Source organism: Nerophis lumbriciformis, linkage group LG34 (genome assembly GCF_033978685.3).
Source record: "Nerophis lumbriciformis linkage group LG34, RoL_Nlum_v2.1, whole genome shotgun sequence".
NCBI lineage: Eukaryota > Metazoa > Chordata > Actinopteri > Syngnathiformes > Syngnathidae > Nerophis > Nerophis lumbriciformis.
This window is the reverse complement of record NC_084581.2, coordinates 26,296,261-26,309,425: the sequence shown is the minus strand read 5'-3', so window position 1 is coordinate 26,309,425 and position 13,165 is coordinate 26,296,261. Positions and strand designations below refer to the sequence as shown.

Here is a 13,165-nt window from a genome sequence, read left to right as displayed (position 1 = left end):
GTGTATGTAAAAGCCGCAAATATTGTTTGACTAGGCCGGCACGCTGTTTGTTTGGAGGAACAGCGGACGTGAAGACAGGATGTAGAGGACGCTAAAGGCAGTGCCTTTAAGGCACGCCCCCAATATTGTTGTCCGGGTGGAAATCGGGAGAAATTTGGGAGAATTGTTGTCCCGGGAGATTTACGGGAGGGGCACTGAAATTCGGGAGTCTTCCGGGAAAACCGGGAGGGTTGGCAAGTATGAGTTAGGGTCAGGGTTAGAGGGTTAGGGTCAGGGTTAGAGGGTTAGGGTTATAATAAGGCCATGCCGAATAAGGCGTTAATAAGTACTTAATAATGACTAGTTAAGAGCCAATATGTCACTAATTTGCATGTTATTTTCGATGGGAGACAGGTCTGGACTGCAGGCGGGCCAAGAAAGTACCCGCACTCGTTTTTTAAGAAGCCACGCTGTTGTAACACGTGCTGAATGTGGCTTGGCATTGTCTTGCTGAAATAAGCAGGGGCGTCCATGAAAAAGACGGCGCTTAGATGGCAGCATATGTTGTTCCAAAAGCTGTATGTACCTTTCAGCATTAATGGTGCCTTCACAGATGTGTAAGTTACCCATGTCTCGGGCACTAATACACCCCCATACCATCACACATGCTGGCTTTTGAACTTTGTGTCGATAACAGTCTGGATGGTTCACTACCCCTTTAGTCCGGATGACACGATGTCGAATATTTCCAAAAACAATTTGAAATGTGGACTCATCAGACCACAGAAGACTTTTCCACTTTGCATGAGTCCATCTTAGATGATCTCAGGCCCAGAGAAGCCAGCGGTTTTCTGGATGTTGTTGATAAATGGCTTTGACTTTGCATAGTAGAGCTTTAACTTGCACTTACAGATGTAGCGACCAACTGTATTTAGTGACAGTGGTTTTCTGAAGTGTTCCTGAGCCCATGTGGTGATATCCTTTAGAGATTGATGTCGGTTTTTGATACAGTTCCATCTGAGGGATGGAAGGTCACGGTGATTCAATGTTGGTTTCCGGCCATGCCGCTTACGTGGAGTGATTTCTCCAGATTCTCTGAACCTTTTGATGATATTATGGAGCGTAGATGTTGAAATCCCTCAATTTCTTGCAATTGCACTTTGAGAAACGTTGTTCTTAAACTATTTGCTCACGCAGTTGTGGACAAAGGGGTGTACCTCGCACCATCCTTTCTTGTGAAAGACTGAGCATTTTTTGGGAAGCTGTTTTTATACCCAATCATGGCACCCACCTGTTCCCAATTAGCCTGCACACCTGTGGGATGTTCCAAATAAGTCTTTGATGAGCATTCCTCAACTTTATCAGTATTTATTGCCACCTTTCCCAACTTCTTTGTCACGTGTTGCTGCCATCAAATTCTAAAGTTAATGATTATTTGCACAAAAAAAATGTTTATCAGTTTGAACATCAAATATGTTGTCTTTGTAGCATATTCAACTGAATATGGCTTGAAAATGATTTGCAAATCATTGTATTCCATTTATATTTACATCTAATACAATTTCCCAACTCATATGGAAACGGGGTTTGTAATTTATGATGCCGTTAAACAACACAAGCATATATCTTTATAGTGGAGTGTGTACATTTTTCTTACACGATTGTGCTTGGTCACAGAATCTGTTAGGTGACTATTCCACTAAGGAAATATGTTGTCTGCATTCGTACAAACTGTCCGCCCCAAGGCAAGAACACCAAAGTGCAAGTGTCTCCATGTGAAAAGTATTTAAGGATAGTTGGACTGGCAGACAGGGAGAGATTTTCATTTGGCGAACATCTCCTCCAGGTTGGCAGATAACACTGACATTTATTAACGTATTTTTCGGACTATAAGTCGCAGTTTTTTTCATAGTTTGGCCGGGCTCCAGTGCGACTTATATATGTTTTTTTCCTTTTTTATTATGCATTTTCATCAGGTGCGACTTATACTCCGAAAAATACGGTATTTATATATTGTTATTTACAGATAAACACTGACATGTATTATTTATATATGTTATTTACACATAAACACTGACATGCATTATATATATTTTTTTATTTACAGATAAACACTGACATTTATTATTTATATATTATTAGAGATGTCCGATAATGGCTTTTTTGCCGATATTCCGATATTGTCCAACTCTTAATTACCGATTCCGATATCAACCGATACCGATATATACAGTCATGGAATTAGGAGGGGAGCAGTGAGCAGCAGCTGTAGCCGCGCCCGGGAATCATTTTTTGGTGATTTAACCCCCAATTCCAACCCTTGATGCTGAGTGCCAAGCAGGGAGGTAATGGCTCCCATTTTTTGTAGTCTTTGGTATAATTGTTTGCATCTAGATGTTGATCGCTCAACCCTGTAGATGCCCCGATTTGTTTGTATGTGGTCAACATATGCCGTTTGCTACTCACCAATGAAGAGTACCAGTGATGGCTGAGAGGCAAAGTGTGACGACAACCATAGAATAACTTTTTGACTTGGCCATCCATGTAGACCAACAGTAAATGATCTCGCTCAATTGTAAAGGTTTTTTCATAAGATAGAAGAACAGATTGATTAAACTGTAAAATTACGTTATTAATTATCAAGACTTTTTAAATCATGATTTTTTTTTTTTGCTGGTGTTTAACACTTTTATGTTTTTATTGATGCCTTTTTGTTATTTGATGGATAGTCCCTATTTCATTTCTATAACCATGTTATTGTTTATTTCCCAGCAGGCACAAGACATTGATACAACGTTGGTTATACGTACATGTCTTTTAAATCTGCCTTTTAAACAACGTTGCAAAATAGTTGTACTTGTAAATTGAGACAATGTTGATGTTGATGTCCAACGTTGTTGGTTGGGAAATGACCAAATTCCAATGGTCATATCATTAGAACAACCTGACATTGAATAAACGTTGTCAAAAAGCATGTTGTGTCAATGTTGTGTTTGTGTTGTAGAATAATGGTTGGGAAATTGACCAAAATTAAATGCTCAAATCAACGTCAGAACCCAACGTTGCTTAAACGTCATCAGAAAGCATGTTGTTTCAACGTTATGTTGGAGTTGCTCAACGTCAGGACCTAATTCAACGAGTTCTCAACGTTGTTTCAATGTCTTGTGCCAGCTTGGTTGTACTTGATTTCTATTATTTGCTATTTTTTAACCTTTTTTTATTTGTATTTGCACTACTACTATGGTGCAGTAGTTGTTGTTTTTTTATTGTGCTATATAAATAATTAATAATTACTTTGACCTTAACCTTCATCAAATGATCCATGTGGAGAGGGGCGTGGTCTGCGGGCCTGCCGCGGAGCGGGGTGTGTAAGGACCGGCCTCGAAGCCAGCGACAGGTGAGTGGATTGCCCAGCTGGGGCTGGTTATCTAATCACCTGTCGCCCTTATTAGCAGCAGCCGGACCGAGACGCGTTTTTGGAGTTGGTGCTGGTGAGCGGACACAGACGCTGGACATTGCGAGAGAGAGAAGGCCAGAAAGACGACACGCCCAAAAGACTGAAAAGTCACGCAGTAGAGACTGTCGTGCGTGCGTTCACAATAAAAGACATTGTTGAACCCTGAATATCGGGCTCTCGTGCAAGTGTGTGGTGATCTGAAGAACCCACTAGAGGGTAACCTCCATAATCCATTAATCAATAATTAAATTAGTTTAAAAAAAGCGTAGTTTATTTTTTTACCATATAGTTTAATTTACATCACAACCACTATATTTGTTAAAATGCATACTTTTATAATTGGAATTATTTAATGCACGGACAGTTTATACATTATTTCACTTGTCATTGGGACACATAATTCATCATTTTAATATTTATTACATAGGCTCCATATTGGATTAAAGTACAAGCAAATATACAGCGTCTTATAGGACCACCTTAATACAGCAGAGGGCAGCCTCATCCAACATTAAAAAATAATTATTTATAGTTTTGTATTTGGTTCTTTTATTCATCCACAATGACAGAGAGTAAAGAGGAGTGTGAGAGAGAAGGAAGGAAGGAAAGAAGTTCTTTGTGTGTTATAATTTTTTCCCCCTGCACAAGAATAATAAAGCATTACTATGAGGCGGACCTCCTTCTTTGAGGTCAGTATGAAGTAGTTGTGATATTTATACTAGGATATTATTAATACTGTGTCAGTATTAATGTATTAACAGATGTGTTTGAATATACACACGTCATACAATTATTTTGTTCAACTGTATTATTGTTGCAAAGGTTTAACAAACATAGCAAGGACTGCTGTATTACTGCTGGCCACAGGGAGGTGCTAAAGAGGCAACATAGAGGTTCATTAAATTAATTTTGGCAGAAAAAAAATAGATGTACTCCATGTAATCGCAAATTATGTTAACTTAAATATTGTCTAATTATGCAATAATATATTATCAGACATTCAAATCATGTTTTAAATAGAAATAAATACTAATAATTATTATTTCAAAGCAAGTTATCCATCAAATTGTGCAATGTAAAAGTAGCAATAGATTTAATGGTAAAATTGTTCAATTACTGTGGTTTTTACAGCATTTTTCTCTAAATGAAAAAAAAAACAGTACTTGTTTTACTGTAATAACATGTGGTGCCGTTTAGGCATTTACAGTAATACACCCAAAAATCTACAGTTGTTGATTTGCGGTAAAAAAAAAAAACAACAAAAACAAAACAAAACTGGAAGCTCAGGTGCCACAATTTACTGTAAAATTGCAGTTATTTTATTTACAGTAAAAAAAAAAAAAAAAAGAAGTAAATTTTACAGTAAAATTCTGGCAACTGAGCTGCCTTTTTAACCATAAAAAATGTTTGTAAAATTGCTGGGTTTTTTATTTATAATAAAAATATATATTTTCTACATTTTACAGTAAAATTCTGGCAACTGAGCTGCCTTTTTAACCATAAAAAATGTTTGTAAAATTGCTGGGTTTTTTATTTATAATAAAAATATATATTTTCTACATTTTACAGTAAAATCCTGGCAACTGAGCTGACTTTTTAACCATAAAAAAGGTACTGTAAAATTGCTGTTTTTGTATGTACCGTAAAAAAAACTCATGTGAATTTTACAGTAAAATTCTGGCAACTGAGCTGCCTTTTCAACCATACATTTTTTTACTGTAAAATTGCTGTTTTTTTATTTACAGTAAAAAAACAAATGTACATCCATCCATCCATTTCTACCGCTTGTCCCTTTACATTTTACAGTAAAATTCTGGCAACTGAGCTGTTTTTGTTAACCATAAAAAATGTACTGTAAAATTGCTGTTTTTTTATTTACAGTAAAAAAACTAATGAAAATTTTACAGTAAAATGCTGACAACTGAGCTGCCTTTATTGACCACAAAAAATGTGCTGTAAAATTGCTGTTTTTTTATTTTCAGCAAAAAAACAAATATACATTTTACGGTAAAATTCTGGCAAATGAGCTGCCTGTTTAACCATAAAAATGTACTGTAAAATTGCTGTTTTATTATTTACAGTAAAAAACAAATATACATTTTACAGTAAAATTCTGGCAACTGAGTTGCCTTTTTAACCATAAAAAATGTACTGTAAAATTGTTGTTTTATTATTTACAGTAAAAAACAAATGTACATTTTACAGTAACATTCTGGCAACTGAGCTGCCTTTTTTAACCATAAAAATGTACAAAGTACAGCTAAAATAGGTCAGTATGTTTAAAGTTTATGGTAAAATAAACACCTTCTTGTTTAATGAGTGTCATAATGTTCTTAAAAGAAGACACTTTAATCACGTGACATGACGTCAGCACATCCCAGCTGTTTTGAGACTAATAATCAGCAAAACACCTAAAACAATTGAGTAAAAAAAGCGATCTTTTGGTATGTCTCTGGCGATATTAATAACCACAGGTGACATTTAAACATATTAATACATTACCAACAACATCAAAAAGCAGTGGAAAGTTGTACTTATCTATTTATTCGTCCTCTTTTCCCCGGACATGTCCTCTTTCCGGAGCATTAGCATGTAGCATTCTCTCCTTCTACGCCATTCTAACGTAGCGAAACAAGCAGAAATGACCACAATCGCCCCCTAGTGTACAAGAGGCACACTGCGTGTGGCCATTAGTCACATTGGAGATTAAAGGCCTACTGAAATGCGATTTTCTTATTTAAACGGGGATAGCAGGTCCATTCTATGTGTCATACTTGATCATTTCGCGATATTGCCATATTTTTGCTGAAAGGATTTAGTAGAGAACATCGACGATAAAGTTTGCAACTTTTGGTGGCTGATAAAAAAGCCTTGCCTGTAGCGGAAGTAGCAGACGAGTAGCGTGACGTCACAGGTTGTGGAGCTCCTCACATCTGCACATTGTTTACAATCATGGCCACCAGCAGCGAGAACGATTTGGACCGAGAAAGCGACGATTTCCCCATTAATTTGAGCGAGGATGAAAGATTTGTGGATGAGGAAAGTGAGAGTGAAGGACTAGAGGGCAGTGGGAGCCATTCAGATAGGGAAGATGCTGTGAGACCTGATATTCAGCTGGGAATGACTAAAACAGTAAATAAACACAATATACTCTATTAGCCACAACACAACCAGGCTTATATTTAATATGCCACAAATTAATCCCGCATAACAAACACCACCCCACTCCCGTCCAAATAACCCGCCAATACAACTCAAACACCTGCACAACACACTCAATCCCACAGCCCAAAGTACCGTTCACCTCCCCAAAGTTCATACAGCACATATATTTCCCCAAAGTCCCCAAAGTTACGTGCGTGACATGCACATAGAGGCACGCACGTACGGGCAAGCGATCAAATGTTTGGAAGCCGCAGCTGCATGCGTACTCACGGTACCGCGTCTGCGTATCCAACTCAAAGTCCTCCTGGTAAGAGTCTCTGTTGTCCCAGTTCTCCACAGGCCAATGGTAAAGCTTGACTGTCATCTTCCGGGAATGTAAACAATGAAACACCGGCTGTGTTTGTGTTGCTGCAGTCGGCCGCAATACACCGCTTCCCACCTACAGCTTTCTTCTTTGCTGTCTCCATTGTTCATTGAACAAATTGCAAAAGATTCACCAACACAGATGTCCAGAATACTGTGGAATTTTGCCATGAAAACAGACGACTTAATAGCTGGCCACCATGCTGTCCCAAAATGTCCTCTACAATCTGTGACGTCACGCGCTGACGTCATCATACCGAGACGTTTTCAGCAGGATATTTTGCGCGAAATTTAAAATTGCACTTTAGTAAGCTAACCCGGCCGTATTGGCATGTGTTGCAATGTTAAGATTTCATCATTGATATATAAACTATCAGACTGCGTGGTCGCTAGTAGTGGCTTTCAGTAGGCCTTTAAGCTACGTTTGAACCGGTGTGGGTGCCACTGGGAGTGTCTTGCCCAAAGACACAATGGCAGCAACTAGGATGGCGGAAGCGGGAATCGCACCTGGAACCCTCAACCGCTCTACCGACTGAGCCACGCCGTTCCCTAGTAAGTAACTGGAGCCTTTAATAGGTCGATAATTCATAATAATTATTTTTTTGAGTTTGAGCAATGACATTTAAAAAAAACAATCCCATTAAAGTTATTGGGACTCTAAAGAGGCCGCACTTATAAAAAGTGTTAAAAATAAGTCATACATTGTGTTGTTTTACTTTTAACACTTAAGTCTCAGGATTAACTTCAGACTTTTGTGGGGGGTTTTTCCAATTTGTTTGTTTAATGCCCTTTTTGTAAAAAAAAAATAATAATAATAATTTTTTATACAGCAAACATGCACACAAAATATATTTCAAAGTGGAATGTTTGATTTGGAGTAGAGATAGTATCGGACTGCAGATATAATCGGCCGATAAATGCTTCAAAATATGATATCGGAAATGATCGGTATCGGTTTCAAAAAGTAAAATGTATGTCTTTTTAAAAGGCCGCTGTGTACACGGACGTAGGGAGAAGTACAGAGCGCCAATAAACCTTAAAGGCACTGCCTTTGCGTGCCGGCCCAATCACATAATATCTACGGCTTTTCACACACACAAGTGAATGCAAAACATACTTAGTCAACAGCCATACAGGTCACACTGAGGGTGGCCGTATAAACAACTTTAACACTGTTACAAATATGCGCCACACTGTGAACCCACACCAAACAAGAATGACAAACACATTTCGGGAGAACATCCGCACTGTAACACAACATAAACACAACAGAACATATACCCAGAACCCCTTGCAGCACTAACTCTTCCGGGACGCTACAATATACACCCCCCGCTACCCTCTAAACCACCACCCCCACCCCCCACCTCAACCTCCTCATGCTCTCTCAGGGAGAGCATGTCTCAAATTCCAAGCTGCTGTTTTGAGGCATGTTAAAAAATATAATGCACTTTGTGAGCGGCTTCTGTACACACACACACGTAAATGCATCGCATACTTCATCAACAGCGATACAGGTCACACTGAGGGTGGCCGTATAAACAACTTTAACACTGTTACAAATATGCGCCACACTGTGAACCCACACCAAACAAGAATGACAAACACATTTCGGGAGAACATCCGCACCGTAACGCAACATAAACACAACAGAACAAATACCCAGAACCCCTTGCAGCACTAACTTTTCCTGAACGTTACAATATACACCCCCCGCAACGCCCTACGCCCCCCACCTCAAACCCCGCCCACCTCAACCTCCTCATGCTCTCTCAGGGAGAGCATGTCCCAAATTCCAAGCTGCTGTTTTACAGTCTGCAGGGATACAGTCTGTAAGCACACATGATTGTATTTCTTTATGACAAAAAAAAACCCATAATTAAGGCATAATAATGTGTTAATTCCACGACTGTATACATCGGTTGATATCGGTATCGGTTGATATTGGTATCGGTAATTAAAGAGTTGGACAATATCGGATTATCAGATATTGGCAAAAAGCCATTATCGGACATCCCTCTTCTATACTAATAGAAAGTAAACAGTTTTTACATCCAAGTAAGTATTAGACACGTTGTAAGTAATCTATATGAATATAAATGAAACAAGTTTATTAGAAAAGTAACAATGACATACTATTTAATGTGTTAACTTCATAGGTGAAAATGCATGGTTTTGCCTCCAAAGCGCATTCATGAATATTCATGAGGAGGCGAGCGCTGATTGGCCAGCGTCCTCAGCGACTTCCTTCCTGTCCTCATTGACTATTCAATGTGCTCTCCGTGCCGGTGTTGTGCCGGAAAACGCACCCCTGCCATAATATGCACCCCCTGACGCGGGAGCGCGCTTACGTCACTCGGTTGCATCACTCGTCTCGAAAAGTATATCTAACTCGGCTGTTGGCTGAAATCGCCTCTTTTAAATCGCCTCTTTCGGCATAAAAAAGTGCATCTTTTCGAGACGAGTGATGCAATCGAGTGACGTAAGCGCGCTCCCGCGTCAGGGGGTGCATATTATGGCAGGGGTGCGTTTTCCGGCACAACACCGGCCTTTCGACGGGTCCGTGGTTGGAAAGTAAAGCGCAGTCCACCATGAAAAGAGTCGTGAGGAACGTGCTGGAAAAGCATCGATATAAATACAACGGTGAGGCCATTATCTTTCTTACTTGACACTGTCTTTACGTCAAACATTGAAAGGCTCGCCATTTTGACCTGCTTACTCTACGCAAAGGACGTAAAACACTCGCCAGTTTGGCCTGCGTGCTTTGCGCCACAAACGTAAACCATTTCAATACAATTGACCGGTTTGGCCTGCTTACTTTACGCTGATTACGCAAAGGACGTAAAACATTTCTCCACACGCCAGCTTGTTCGTACCAGGAAATTGATGTTAGTGTAACCGAGGGTTTATATATGTCGCCTATACGGTATGAAACTACAAAATAATAAACACAGAATCTCCAGTTTACACGAGGACCCTTTATTTACCTTCTTTTCAAAACCTTCGCTCCACTCCAACAACGTGACCTCACTTCCGCTCTTAGCGCCTTCAAAATAAGAGCTCAAGGCATATACTGTATGACAGCGTATAACAGGAACTTAACATCACCAAGAGGAAAGCCCATAAAAATAGGTTACATAAGCATTTGTTTTTCGAAACCATCTTAATGTACAGGGATTCCACAGGTTAATACAACCCTTGAAGTATTTAAATGGAATAAAAAACATGAAATGCCAAGTTTAAAGGCCTTTTAAAGTTCATACAATTGTAATTTAGAACAAAACCTCCCTTCCCAGTTTGTCCCTATAAGGAAATATAACTGCACTTAAAGATGTTCAATATTTATTGAAGTGCAGTTTTTGCTAACAGCTTTTTACAGTATTTATTTATACTAGGGCTGCAACAACTAATCGATTATACAAATTGTTGCCGATTAATTTTGTCATCGATTCGTTGGATCTATGCGCATGCGCAGGGGCTTATTTTTTTATTTTGTTTTTTAAAATGTTTTTTTTATTTTATAAACCTTTATTTATAAACTGTAACATGTAGAAACAGCTGAGAAACAATAATGAAAATAAGTATGGAGCCAGTTTTTTTTTCAATAAAATACTAGAAATGTAGTTTGTCTCTTTTATCCGATTATTAATCGACCATTAATCGATTGTCGAATTAATCGTTAGTCGCAGCCCTAATTAATTAATTTTGCATGAATAAGTTACTGATCTTCCAATTACAATTGTAAATAGTGCAGTAATGAACATTTCTCTGCAAGGGTTACTTGCATTATTATATATTGGGATTAGAATAGTGCTGTAATCTTTCCAACCATTGAAGATTATTATTGTCAAATGCTAAGAATTGTATGATTTTGACTATGTATATATATATATACGATTTGCAGTAGGACATGGGCATTAAATTAGTTTTAAGTTGCATTACAAAGCATCTGAGGGACGGCGTGGCGCAGTGGAAGAGTGGCCGTGCGCGACCCGAGGGTCCCTGGTTCAATCCCCACCTAGTACCAACCTCGTCATGTCTGTTGTGTCCTGAGCAAGACACTTCACCCTTGCTCCTGATGGGTGCTGGTTAGCGCCTTGCATGGCAGCTCCCTCCATCAGTGTGTGAATGTGTGTGTGAATGGGTAAATGTGGAAGTAGTGTCAAAGCGCTTTGAGTACCTTGAAGGTAGAAAAGCGCTATACAAGTACAACCCATTTATCATTTATTTATTATCTGATACCGGCAGAAACCCAGATATAGTTTTAAACATGTATTTGATCAACTGTCAAATTAATACAGGATGTGATTTAACAATTACCTTTTAAAACAAAAAATACCACAAGCGAAAACAAAGGAGTGGAGATGTAACATACATGTCAAATGTGAATTTCAGTAAATGACACCCTTTATTTATTTATTTTTCAAGGTATGCTCAAAACTCTTTGTCTGGACCAGAAAGGGGACAACATGGACTTTGTGGGTTCAGTAGCAAAGAGCCTCTTCTCAGATGGGACCACAAACTGGGGCCGCATTGCCAGTCTGGTGGCGTTCGGGGCGGTGCTGTCCCAGTACCTGAAGAACAAAGACAGGGGACACTGTGTGCCCCTGGTGGCCCAGGAGATCTCTTCGTTCCTGCTGGAACACCAACGAAACTGGCTAGTGAAAAACAATTCATGGGTGAGTGAGTCACAGCCAGGCATTGTGTAACGCCTGCGAAGGCTACGTGTCACTGCTCCTCAGGACTCCAGACTAACTGATTACTTTTCCCGCAGGATGGTTTTGTAGAGTTCTTTCAGGAAGCTGACCCAGAGTCCGCAGTGAGGAAAACGCTCATGGCCGTTGCCGGCATCGGGGCGACACTGGCCCTGTTGATCAGGGGAATTTGTCGGACTCTTAAAAAGCCTGATTTTGACGTGAACAACGTTGATGCTGGATACATGGAAGAACCTCCACGATGCCCTCAGACTTACACATGGAAATGAAGGCTGAGCCGCAGTATAGTTCAATATTTTTGGTTTTCAAACCTGCGGCCAAAGCATTTTCGTCATGGACACTTTACCTTTTCGAGCAGTTGAGATCTATTTAATTTATAAATAGATTTATTTTTCTAAGATATCAAGTATGTTTCTATGCAAATTTGAAAAAAGCATTTGGTCTGATCAGCGCCGTGTTGTATGACTTTGAAGATAGCGACATATTCCACGCGCAGCAACCACGAATCCGATTTCCATAAGTCTCATTCCCGACCGCCCGGCGATCCATCCCCGGGAGCGGAACAAGGCACGCTTGCATCCGCGTGGCACGACGATCCCTCCAAGTGGGCTCGGCGCCACGGAGCGACTCCCACAGAACTTTGGGACGTATCGGGGCTTGCAAGCTCCCCAGATCCAGGATTCACTCCCAAGGATGGAGTTGGGGAGCAAAGTGCAAAATAGCGCGGGACAGTGCGAAGATGATGCTCTTTCGGTGAGGGTGGCATCCAGCTGTGAGCTGCCAAGAGTTGTGTAGATAATGTTGGAATTATTAGTTAATAAACTATTCACTTGAATTATTTTAGTCACTGTCTTTGTTGGGGAACTTACTGCAAATGCAGAAGGGTTTTTTTTTTTTGTTCACCCACTTCCTCCCTACTTCCTGTTTATATCAATCAATCAATCAATCAATCTTTATTTATATAGCCCTAAATCACAAGTGTCTCAAAGGGCTGCACAAGCCACAACGACATCCTCGGTACAAAGCCCACATAAGGGCAAGGAAAAACTCACCCCAGTGGGACGTCGATGTGAATGACTATGAGAAACCTTGGAGAGGACCGCATATGTGGGTAACCCCCCCCTCTAGGGGAGACTGAAAGCAATGGATGTCTAGTGGGTCTGACATAATATAGTGAGAGTCCAGTCCATAGTGGATCCAACATAATAGTAAGAGTCCAGTCCATAGTGGGGCCAGCAGGACACCATCCCGAGCGGAGACGGGTCAGCAGCGCAGAGATGTTCCCAGCCGATGCAAAGGCGAGCGGTCCACCCCGGGTCCCGACTCTGGACAGCCAGCACTTCATCCATGGCCACCGGACCTGTGCCCCCCCCCCCCTCAAGGAAAAGGGGAGCAGAGGAGAAAAGAAAAGAAACGGCAGATCAACTGGTCTAACAGGGGGGCTATTTAAAGGCTAGAGTATACAAATGAGTGTTAAGATGGGACT

General features: G+C 40.2%; 1 protein-coding gene across 1 annotated transcript; it reads left to right on the top strand.

The window, feature by feature from the left end:
• The first annotated feature begins 9,335 nt into the window (after positions 1–9,335).
• Positions 9,336–12,503, top strand: LOC133576331 (induced myeloid leukemia cell differentiation protein Mcl-1 homolog). Its single transcript, XM_061929483.2, has 3 exons — positions 9,336–9,607; positions 11,393–11,643; positions 11,739–12,503. Exons 1-3 carry the CDS (start codon positions 9,556–9,558, stop codon positions 11,946–11,948), a joined length of 513 nt encoding a protein of 170 aa, XP_061785467.1. The 5' UTR covers positions 9,336–9,555; the 3' UTR covers positions 11,949–12,503.
• Positions 12,504–13,165: the final 662 nt, after the last annotated feature.

What these genes read in the sequence shown, in the direction of transcription:
- LOC133576331 (XM_061929483.2), top strand. Translation starts at nt 9,556, where the DNA reads ATGAAAAGAGTCGTGAGGAACGTGCTGGAAAAGCATCGATATAAATAC. An exon ending in GCATCGATATAAATACAACG is followed by an intron (nt 9,608 to 11,392) that starts GTGAGGCCATTA and finishes TTATTTTTCAAG; the next exon opens with GTATGCTCAAAACTCTTTGT. An exon ending in TAGTGAAAAACAATTCATGG is followed by an intron (nt 11,644 to 11,738) that starts GTGAGTGAGTCA and finishes CTTTTCCCGCAG; the next exon opens with GATGGTTTTGTAGAGTTCTT.